The sequence below is a fragment of the Dichotomopilus funicola genome (genome assembly GCF_033296635.1).
Source record: "Dichotomopilus funicola strain CBS 141.50 unplaced genomic scaffold C8A04scaffold_29, whole genome shotgun sequence".
Classification (NCBI taxonomy): Eukaryota; Fungi; Ascomycota; class Sordariomycetes; order Sordariales; family Chaetomiaceae; genus Dichotomopilus; species Dichotomopilus funicola.
The window spans coordinates 75407-87331 of record NW_026944050.1 but is presented as its reverse complement, the minus strand read 5'-3'; the positions used below and the strand labels follow the sequence as shown (position 1 = coordinate 87331).

The 11925-nt window shown below is 55.3% G+C and overlaps 1 protein-coding gene across 1 annotated transcript; it reads left to right on the top strand.

Moving 5' to 3' along the window:
* Positions 1–6823: 6823 nt before the first annotated feature.
* On the top strand, positions 6824–10555 carry C8A04DRAFT_11958 (ras guanine nucleotide exchange factor domain-containing protein; the record flags this gene model as incomplete). The annotated part of the gene is made up of 3 exons (XM_062777163.1): positions 6824–10034; positions 10116–10386; positions 10528–10555. The coding sequence occupies 3 exons, from the start codon at positions 6824–6826 to the stop codon at positions 10553–10555; spliced, it is 3510 nt and encodes a 1169-aa protein (XP_062637206.1).
* Positions 10556–11925: the final 1370 nt, after the last annotated feature.

Sequence of the window (11925 nt, the reverse complement as noted above, 5' to 3'; positions counted from 1 at the left end):
TTCGCCGTGGAAATCGAAAACGACGTCTTGCTACGAAAGAGCAAAGACTGTTATGTGCAGGAACGGGGTGGGGTGGGCGGTGACGACGACGACGACAACGGGGGGAAGTGGTGGTGGGAATAGGAAGTAGAAGTGGGAGGGGTTTTCAAAAGCGCTGGCGCCTGGAAAGAAGGGGGGATGAGAGGGGAAAAATGGGCTCCGCGAACCTCTGGAGGGGGGAAGGGAAACAGCCAATGCAGGTGGGGGTGACACCCCGGTGACCAGCCAGCTGCGTGCGAGTGGGCACAATTTTGTCTTTGTCCCGATTAGGTTTAGCTGGTCGCGTTCCCAGTCAAGCACGGGAACGAGCTGCTGGCGGGCCCACCGAGTGGTTGGGAATTTCGCAACCAGTCATCTACATTACTTGCAAGGTCTCCGTCTGAGCCCAGCGCCGCGTCCTTCAAGTTGTTGTCTCTTCAAGAGAGCGGTGAGGGCCTCGGGAATATGTTGACAGGAACAACAACTCTTTTTTGTGCGCTTACAGCGCGCTAAAGGTTCTCTGGCGGGGTATTGCAGAGCTGGCATTCAACGTCGTTCCATGTCTCGTACAAGTACCGACAAAATGAGGTGGGGTGTCGAGGGGCCACGCGGGGCAGAGCTGAAGTTAGGGAAGGAGGTAACTTTCTTAAGCTGAACGCGCTGTTAGAGCGAGGCACCCTATCAGGAGTCCCGTCCACCCTAACGCGTGTTGGAGAACGGAGCTTCCGGGTTCGCGTGGGAGGAGCGGAAATTGGCCACGTTCACGTTCTGGTCGCGCACACTCCTGCCGTTGCTTCTTCAAGACCACACTCGGGTTTCCTGCCCCTCCTCTCGTCCCTCCTCAGAATTTTTTTTTTGGACAGGGGGAGAGGCGCCGGGGCGGCGCAAACAATCTGCCCCTCATGGTGTCAAGTCTTCGAGGGCGGTGTCTTTCTGCAGCACATTTCGCTGCGGCCGCTGACCGCCACATGGAGAGCGACCTTGGAGTCAAGGAGTACTTCGTTGTGGAGTTCGGAGCTGCAAGAGCTCGGGACGCAGTGGGTCGCCCTCGCCTTCATTGCAGCGCTGCGCTGTCATCGCGGGGCATCACCAACGACCTAACGAAGTGCGGTCTGATCAGTTACATCCCATCCTATCCTGACAGCGTCGTGTCAATCCACGCACCCCTCGCCAATACTAGTAGGAGTTCGGGTGGTGTTCAGCAGCACGCACGCTGAGTTTTGTACAGCCATACCGAAAATAGCGGTCGCTCAACAGCGCCGTTTGAAATCAGCAAGGCCCACTCATGGGGAGGGTGTCTGCTGCGTAAAATGCACGGCAATGCCGCAAGTAGGGCTGCGGCAGCGGATAACCAGAGCCAATCCCCTTGACCGTCGACATCAAAAATGCCACATCGTCAACTTTTGACTGCCCCGTGACCAAGACTCTTGAGCGACGACGAAAAAAAAAAACACACAACCATCAGTCCGAGAAGATTCTGGGGTTGTTTATTCAAAAAGTATCAAGCAAAATTGGCGGGGTCGTTTGGAACTCCCTTCTTTTTTTTAACCCCTCCCCCTCCTCCCATCAATCCAATCTGCCCGCCATGCCGTTTTGCTCCGCCGCTGCCCCGATCAACCAATTCACTCGGTTCCGTCTGCGCGGTGGCAGGAGACGGGGTGGGTAAGCTCCGCGACCCACTCTTTGGAGGGGTTGGTGCTGGAGCTCGACCGGTCAGGTTTGGGATCTTGGCGGCTTGGCTCAAGACGGTTAGAAAGCGCGCTCGAGTGTCCATCGAGACTATCGAGGCCACGAACCTGCAAACGGGTCCCTCGATGAGTTGGAGGGGCAACTGTTGTTACAGGTTCCATTGGATGCTCTGACGCTGCAACCAGCAAGCCTGGCAATATCGGGCGAAATAAAAAAGACAAGACCCGCCAGCAGGCTGATACAGCAGCTGGATAGGCCGGCCATCGCAATGTCCAAGAGGCATCCCGACTGGGTCTCTTCCAACGTCCGGCTTGTTTGGAAGAAGAGAATTTTCGGCCCCTGAAATTGGACGCACGGTGGCCGTCGGCCTGTCGGCCTGGCAAGGTTGCAATTTGGACGCTAATGCGGGGCGGAAGACGAAGCCGGTTGCGAGCTAAATTGGTGGTTCCCGGCTTTGGGAACGCAACACCCCTCGATCTTTTGTCGGTGACTTAAACTTTGCAGTCTGCCCCACTCGGACCGACCAAGAATGGAGAGCAGGTGCGGCCGGATTGCATTTTTGGAGAAAGCGGGATGAGCGTTTCGGGGTGGGAATTGATGGAGAGTTTGTTCTCCCCTCGTTTTACAAGTTGGCGGGGAGATCTTACGCCTCGTCCTTGCGATTGAGATCATGGGCGAACGATGCTCTGGTACTTTGGTCCGAAGTAGGCGCAATCGAACCGGCGAGCTTTGTTCCAAAGTTATCTACCCATCTGGTACCCTCTTCTCTCCGTTGTTAACTACGAAATGGCATTACCCTGTTTACGATGGGTTTGTACATAGAGAAAACTGAGGACGAAACGCTACAGTCACCTAGCAGACCTGTGTTGTTTTGAAAACGTGTGACAAAACTGGAGGGGGCTGGGGGCTGGCCGTTTTCCCTGTTAGAGTACGACACAGTCCATAGTATAGAGTGAAGTGTACTAGTGTAGTACGCAGTAGCGTAGTGTGTACACGACACTACGGCGATGCTCCTCCATGGCCGAATGCAGACGTGATCGCGGCCAGAATCGCATTGACGGTTCATCAAAAGCATTGAGACCACGAAATGGCGGAAGATCTCGGGGTTGGGGGAGGACAGGGGGTGCGGTGCAAAGGAAAGAACGCTTCTGGAAGGAAGGAAGGAACGAAGCGACAAACCCCTGGCTCCTCGGCGCACCCGGAGGTTCACACAGTGGCTAACCTAGCCGGGCATTCAGGTGGTTCTTCAGCCGCGACAAGTGGAAGGAAAAAGCGACGAGTAGTTACCGTTGATCGCTCAACTGATTCGCCCTCAGCTGCCTTTGAACATCTGTCAAGTCCACCGTCATTCAACCCTTCGCTCGGCCATCCCTCATTCCAAAACAGCGACAGGAATCGTCCCTTCCACACCGGGCGCTGGAGGTGGGACCTTGGGTAACATCCGGGCCTCCAGCACATGGCCCGAGGCCGAGGGTTCGGAAATTGATACTCCTTGGGTGACGCTGTTCCCAATAACCCTAACGATTCCTTCGGCCAAGTATTCCTCGCTGATGACTCGCCGTTTCGCATGAACCAATTTTGTGTGCGCATGTCCGTTGTTGCGGCTTCCTCTGAGTTTAAACGTTAACGACTGGAGGAATACTTTGTACAAAGTACAGCTTTTTTTTTCTTACGATGTTCTGGCCTGACTTCCTGACTAATATGCTGCATGGCCCAGGGGTAAAGAAGCAAGGGCTGGGGCCAGAGCCTCACCGCACCTTCAGGAGGATTCCCAAGGTGACAAAAGGAAAGGAAAAGCCAAGACGGAAGACCCCTCCGTCGGGACACCCACCGGTTTCCTCCCGATAGGGGGACACAAAGCGGCGGGCGGATGCAAAGCGATTCGGGTCATTCTCTTCGTAGCCACGAATCACCATCCCAAACGGCAAGCGGCGCTGACTTCATCTTTTCCTCTGCTCTGCCGCTCCGGCATGGGCCGACACCGCCGCCGACGGGTTGGGCCTAGCCTCATCCAAGGGTATACGTGGTAACCGGCCGGTGGACGGCACCAAATTCGAGACACTTTCGCGCCGATGTGTTCTGCAAGAGGAGAGGGCCGAACCACCGAACAACATCCTTCCAGGCCCGATGGCGACGAGGCCGGGTCACGAGATGCTTGCCGCTCTTCCTGTGAGTGGGGTTTGTGTCCGCCAGTGTGTTGTTGTTGTTGGCATCCGGTAGTCTCGTGTATTTTCGCAACCGAAGGTCGGTCCAGAGAGCGATGCAGATGAGAAAGGGCTGGCAAGGCGATAACTAAGTCAACCGCGCCTTCCGACGGCCCAGTGTCCACGTGCTGGTCTGATGCCGCTGTCGTCGTTTCTTGAACCTACCCATACATACGTCCGTAGGAAATGTCCATCCGCGATGTCAGCCACATGCCGTTGGGGCAAGTCAGCTGCGTCACCGCCTTCTTGCATTCCTCGCTCTGTGGCTAGGGATTGGAGTCGTACACCAATACGATTCAAAATCCCGACGTTGACTTGACGGTGTGGTGAACGGGAGTCATCGTTGGCCGTTGCTTCGGGGCTCGCCGGTTCGGTCGCCGAGAAGGGCAGGTGAGGCTTACGGTTATCGTGCGGCGAGATTAGCGTTATCCAGTGGGATAAAAACGTGGCCTCGAACTTCTAGATGCTCTTGCCGTGGGGGTCGAAACGAGACGTTGGAAAAAAGATGGGGCGTCCCACGCCAGGGCGGAGGAGAGAGAGAGTTGCTCACTGAGGGATGGAATACCCCACGGCATATCTGAATCAGCATCCATCTCTGCGACCTGTTGATGAAGCCGGCAGCAGCCCGACTTCGTGGTGGGAAACTTGCGAATTAGGTCATCGTGCATGCAAAGCTCAGGGAGTTCTCATGATGCAGCTGGGAGGCGTCTGCCCGACTTTTCGGAACCAAGAACCATCGATCGGTCCATGAATGCTTACTGTGTAGGTCGTGGGCAAACTCGCGATACCGCACCCGAGCGAGTCAGGGCGAGTCAGGTTTCACGCTGCGAAACCTAAGGGAGCTCGTTTGGATCGGAGAAGCCACGGAGATACCTCAGAGAGGTGACCGGTGGCCAGGGAGCCAGGTCGGACAAGTCCAACGACACAGATAACTCCCATTGCATTGATGGCGGGTGCACTTGTTTCCCTATCGAACCCACCCACTTGATGGCTCTTGTGCTTTCGCCTCAACCCCGCAGCCCCACGGGCTCTGGACGATCCTCTGGTTTGCCGACGAGCTTACACGAGTCGATGGGGAACTACAGGGTCATTGGATAGTTGAAGGAAGTGGGCACTTCAGTAACGAGGAACATCCACGATGAGCAAACCTCGCACTTCGCGCCTTGTGGGAACACCCCGCGCGGCCGAGTCGAGGCTTGATCTCCCGCTCTCGATTTCAGGGAAGCTCCAGGTTCTCGGGACGACAAACGCCTCCAGCAGCGCTTCGGCAGTTGGCAGGTTCGAGTTCGATCGCCGATACAGTTCCACAGGGGAGGGGCCGATGGTCTCCAATGTCTCCCGGATCTCCCTCTCGCCGAATTGCACACAAAGCCCACGAAAGGGTTCGAAAGTTCCGCATTTCGTTGAAAAGAATATGCTGCAAAACTACGGAATGCGGGGGGAAGTGCAGCCATCGGAGCGAGGCCTTTGGACCATCGCGCAGCTTGCAGAGAAAATTAGGCAAGGTCCCGAAAGGGGAATGAGGGGCAGGGGTGGGCGCCAAGAATCGTGGCAGCAGCCGCGGACTCGCACAGAGGACCGCACAAGGCATCTATCAGCGCAACGAACGGGAGCGTGGGTTACAGCACAAAAAAAGGGGCTTTGAGCTTTTGAGTTGCTAGTTTCATGTTCGCCCACGGACGCTGCCCCCGGGGATCTTCTGGAACCACACACGAAGAAGAAAACAGTGGGGTTTGTCCAGAGATCAGACGTTCCATTCCATTACGTCCAAATTCCATTGCTAGAAAGTCCTCGAGCATCGCGGGTCTGAGGGAGCTTTATGCGGTACCGTACCCACCTTAGCCGTGGGCGTCCATGCCAGTGCCAGCTGCCACTAGACCTTGGTTGGTACAGTAACGTTGTCCCGTCCTCTCGGCCACCTGCAATCCTGCCCACAGACCGCAAATAGGTACTTTGTACATAAGTTAGTAGAGAGAGGTTTTGTCGCAGTACCTACATAGACAAGTTCTCTCCATCAGAAGCATGAATTCTACAGACCCAGACGCTTCTCAACACCATCCTAGTAACCCCCGCCCTGCCCCCTTCGTGCTCGCAGGCAAAGCCTAGCTTGTCCCTGTTTACCCATATGCCCGTCATCCTCAATCACGTTAGCGAGTGGGCGACCAGTTGAAGCAGCGCTGTCTCTGATTCGCGACGGTAGCAAGGCATGCGGGGAGTGACCTGGGAAAAGCCAGCGGATCCTTCCTCTGCCTTTCCCAGCGGCCCGCCTATCGGAGACCACTCGCCCACTCAGAAATTAGGCGAATTGCACCCTCCCATCCCCCTCTCTCTCAACCACCTGGCGCGCGCAAACCCTCAACCACCCTCCTACCCCCGCGAAGCGACCAGTCAGATCGCCCACCGCGGCTCTTTTTGTTCTCGTCAAGACCCCCAAGCGCCCGCACAAGAACAACATCCAGCCGGTCACCTTTCGTTTTCTGGTCCAACAACATTGTGCCTGGTCAAATTCGAGCGACCCCGAAATTGGTTACAGCCCAAATCGTGTCCGACGCTTTCGGCACCTCCAGCACCTGCACCCACCCGCGGTTCGCCTGGTCGCCCTCGGTCATTCAGTTCACGCATAGTGGGACGGACGCCCACAGGACGCGAGCGAAGAGTAACGGACATAAGCCGAAGGGTCGGAAGGCTTCTTGAATCGACGACTGGCTCCAGCCGACAAGGCCGCGTATTTCGTCCATGTCGCCGGTGCCTGTTCCGACAACAACCTCAACATGCTAATGACGCAGGGCTCTGTGTCGGCATTCCAGAGTCAAAACACATCTGCGTCTTCCTCGTCCTCCGCTGCGCCCTATTTTGTAGCAGACACCACTTCCGCCATGAACGGCATCGTGGGCTCGGCGCCTCCAGGTGCCATGTATGTGCGCGCCCTCTACGACTACGAGGCTGATGACAGGACGAGCTTGAGCTTCCATGAGGGGGACATTATTCAGGTCATCACAAGGTTGGAAAGTGGTTGGTGGGATGGAGTTATCAATGGTGTGCGGGGATGGTTCCCCAGCAACTACTGTCAGATTATCACAAGCCCAGATGAGATGCCAGAAATGGAGGATGGCGGCGATCCGGAGCGGATAGACGACGAAAATGACGAGCAGGAGGTCTATGAGGAGGGTATCGATGACGACGATGTCTCCGACCGCGACGACGAAGGACTTCCACTCGAGGGCGCCGATCGCGACCGTGCTGGGGCCGACTTTTGGATCCCACAAGCAACCACAGACGGCCGACTCTTCTACTACAATACCATGACCGGCGAGAGTAGCATGGAGTTACCGCTCGAGTCTCCCTCGTCACTGAATGAAACGGGACCGCGGGACCGCATGAATGTCAGCATGCCGGACAGGACGCGGCCACCACCCGAAATGATTGCGAGGGGCCTGACACAAGAAGAAGACGAAGAATCCGACGTAAATTCAGCATCCGAGTTGGACGGCGAAGCGCTAATGAACGGAGCGCGTGGGCCCCTAGCTGCGACCCGCAGAGCCGGTGCCCGCGGCGTCCTCTCACCTTCCGCCTCGATGGACTCGATAAACGGCCAATCTTCCGGCACGAGGGCGCGCGGCGATGCGATCGGAAACGGCAACAACCACCTCCAAGCCCCCGCCTCAACTTCCTTCACCAGCTCCGGATTTAACCTCCCGACGGCGGCCACCATCCCACGTTCGTTTTTCGACGATGGTACCACCCCGCCTTTGACCTGGAGCCGGCTGGTTACGAACATGAAGAAGTCGGTCGACCGCTATCGCCAAGCCATCGAAAATGGGAACCGCTCAGAATACGTCGCGCGGGCAGAGGACATCTCAGACCACTTGCGCCTCCTACTTGCTGCCGGCTCGGGCACAACGGACAACCACTCCGGGCAACCATCTATCATCTCCACCAACAAAGCTCTCTACCCTCATTTCCGGGACATGATGTCCAAGTTCTCCAAGCTCGTCATCTCCTCGCACATCGCAGCGGCCGACTGGCCAAATGCCGAATCCGTTCAAAAATGTCTACAAGAAGCCGACGGCGTTCTTCTGGGTGTGTATAGTTATGTCGAAGTCGCGAGGCAACAGCGTGGCGAAGAGATACCTAGGCTGTTCCCCGGGTTCGTTATCGGTTCCAGCGCTGGCGGGAGCTGGCAGAATAATGGGCTGACGCCGCGCGATCCCATCACGTCCAACTTCCTAGAAGACGAAGAAGGCGTCGTGGAGCCCACCGCCATCCTCGACAACAAACTTTTAGAACGACTCGACGAGCTGAAGAGGTTGTTGGTTTCCAGCATCAGGGAACTCGAGAAGAACCTACTCGTCAGCGATATGGTGGTCACGCCGTACAAGCACGAGGTGGTTGGCAACAATGTCTGTGCCGCAGGAGGCAAAGTTTTGGACACCTTCAAACCCTGGATCGCCATGATCGAGTCTATTGATCTATCGTTACTCGGCAACAGCTTCCAGACTCCGCAGCTTGCTGATTTCAGCACCAACAAACAGAGTCTCTACGACAATATCTCGGACCTGCTCTTGGGATGCCAGGCCGTCGCGGGCCCACTGGCCGATGAGTGGTCGGAGGTTCGGGGACAGTGTCTGGAAGAGAGACTCGAATACGTCAAACAATGCGCACGAGCCCTCGAGACCAACTCATCCCACATTGGCTTCTCGCTTCAGCTGTTATCCGAACAGGTGTCCATGGTCCTCCAGCAACAGGAAGTCCACGTACGAGAAGAAGTCCTCCCACGCGAGCCCCTCAGACGGATAGAGACGATGCCATACGAACGGCCGCATCAGCGGACAGAATCTCGGGGTCTGCTACGACCCGGGCTGCCAATTGGCTCGCAGTCATTCACAGAAGGCGAAACCATCCCAGCTAACAACTACCGGAAGGGTGATCCCTCCAAGATGAAACGATTCTTCGGGGAAGACCCAGAACCAGTGGCGCCCCCGCCCCCACTAGCGCCTCCAGTCGATGAATCGCCTGATTTCCTAAACCTTGACCATGAAGGCGACTTGTCCTGGGATATTAAGGTCACGCCTCCCGCTGTCAAGGGCGGGTCTTTGGTGGCCCTTGTCGAGCAGCTGACACGGCACGACAAGCTGGATGCAAACTTCAACAACACGTTCCTCTTGACGTACCGCTCCTTTACCAATGCGCGGGAATTGTTTGAGATGCTAGTCAAGAGGTTCAGTACCCAGCCACCCGAAGGACTGATTCAACCCGATTTCGATACCTGGCGGGACCGGAAGCAGCGGCCGATCCGGTTCCGCGTCGTCAACATCCTCAAGAGTTGGCTCGACACCTTTTGGATGGAAGATTACAACGAAGAGACGAAGCAGCTTATCCGCGACATGTACAACTTCGCCAAAGACACTATTAAGACAGCAGAAACACCCGGCTCCGTTCCATTGATGACCATACTGGAGCAACGACTGAGCGGTAAAGATTTCGGCGGGCGGCGTATGGTCCAGACAGTGAACCAAAACACACCAGCACCCATCATGCCGAAAAACATGAAGAAGCTCAAATTCCTCGACATTGACGTCGTTGAATTCGCCCGACAGCTCACGATCATTGAGTCCAAACTCTACGCGAAGATCAAATCGACAGAGTGCCTCAACAAGACGTGGCAAAAGAAGGTCGGGGAGGGTGAGCCAGAGCCAGCGCCAAACGTCAAGGCGCTGATTCTGCACTCTAACCAGATGACCAACTGGGTGGCGGAGATGATTCTGTCGCAGACCGATGTTAGAAAGCGTGTGGTCGTCATCAAGCACTTTGTGGCAGTCGCTGACGTAATTACCCCCCTTCCCCCTTTACTCATGCTATCCTTGTCTCGTCACATCAGAGAGAACTTGACTGACTTTGTGCAACAGAAATGCCGGATTTTGAATAACTTTTCGACCCTGACTTCAATCATCTCGGCGCTGGGCACAGCGCCCATTGCTCGCCTCAAGCGGACGTGGGACCAAGTGCCACAGCGCATCCAGGCGACCTTGGAGACCATGCGCAAGCTCATGGCCAGCACCAAGAACTTTGGCGAGTACCGAGAAACGTTACACGCCGCGAATCCGCCCTGCATTCCATTTTTCGGTATGACTGACACGGCCCCTATTCCTTCATTCTCCACTTGACCCCTTTCTACAACGTGGGATACTAACCGGTGTCCCTCAGGCGTGTACCTTACGGACCTTACCTTCATTGAGGACGGTATTCCGTCTATCATCAAGAAGACCAACCTGATCAATTTTGCGAAGCGGGCGAAAACAGCCGAAGTCATTCGCGACATTCAACAATACCAGAACGTGGCCTACTCTCTACAATCGGTGCCCGAGCTGCAGGATTATATTGTGAGCAACATGCAAGCAGCCGGAGACGTACACGAGATGTACGACAGGAGTCTACAGATCGAGCCGCGGGAGCGAGAAGACGAGAAGATCGTGAGGTAGGCCAGCTCGAATCCTTTGCTCTGCTTGTTCGTGTTTCGGTCGGCTGTGCCCTGTGATTGCTGTACCCAATCCCCGTTGGTCTTTTTTCATCATGATTGTGAAACGCTAGTGATGTTAACATGACTGTTTCTCTCCAGGGTCTTGGCTGAGTCTGGCTTCCTATGAACGGACGCGCCACGGAGAATTACCCCAATCGGTTACTTGGTGTTGCTGGGTGACGCTCGATGTGCTTATCTTGTGAACCCGCAGCGGGGCCTTCCTGTGTTGGACGGCGCCGCGCCTTTTTTGTCTTCTTCTGTTTTTTGGATGCGGTCAAATCGGTCGAGATTCTGCCGGTCGTTCGTTTGAATGTGGCGATTTAGTAGAGGTGGCATGTCAGTTGATGATATAGGCCGGTTTGGTTCATTCTTTTCCGGAGTTTGATCAAAGCGTTGGCCGGCTTTTGTTGCTAGAGGGGCAACAAGGAAATTTGGGTTGGTGACCGATCAAAACTCGGCAGAAGGTCGATCTGGGGTATGAAACGGGCACAAAATTACTCCCCGTCGCTTATCGGTCGATGGAGGCTCGGCCGGGAGGGAGATGATATTTACAACGAATGACATATCACGATATAGGACACGAACGGGCATGGGGCGATACAACACGGAGATGCCACGGAGATGCGCCCCTACAGGGTCAGCTATCCCGAAGACGTTGACGAACGGGGTATGGGGCCGGAAAGATATCGAACAAATATATGAAACAATCCAGGCTTTGTTTCCTTTTGGTATCGATCGGTTGATGGTCGAATGCTTGGTTGGCTTAGGGGCGGCGTTTATCTCATCTTGGATTTTTGACATGTTTTGGAGGGAGGGCTGCATTGGTGAGGGTGATAAACGGCTGTATGTACCTCATCGGGGAATCATGTGGAATATATGAGGCATGTTTCGCTTTATCACTGCTGTGCTGTGCTGTAATTCTCCTTCGACCTTCTCCTGCTTGGCCTATTTTGGCCGTTACCAATGAACACGCTGAGTGGCTTGCTATGGACGACACAACGGGTCCTGTTTAGCGACCTCAGCTGTCCACTGCCATGACATGACGATAGCGGTCGAAACACAGCAGTTAGGATATGGTTGGTGACAACCCGTTTGTGCCTAACTATCTTCATTGTTTTCGATTCGGACAAATTGTTTCAACTCAAAACAGGATCCGATCTGCAACTGCAACTCTACCTATATGTGTAAATAGCATGATGTAGTGTACATGGTATACTCCCCAACGTCGATCGACAAACCGCCCCCAACGCCGAGGATCCTGTCCCATCTCGGCCACCTTTTTTAAACCACACCTTACTCCGTACCGTTGTATCAATTGAACGCCACCCCGCTCGACCCGCCCTTGCAGCGGGTTGAAGCAGGAGGACACAAACCCATTTTTGCTCCCGCTCCCATCCATCCAGAAAGGGAAAGGGGGGGTGTGGGTCAGAAAGGCAAGGGATTTTCGTCTCTTCTCCCACTAATCAGTTTGTCGTGATGGGGACGATCGGGGGACGT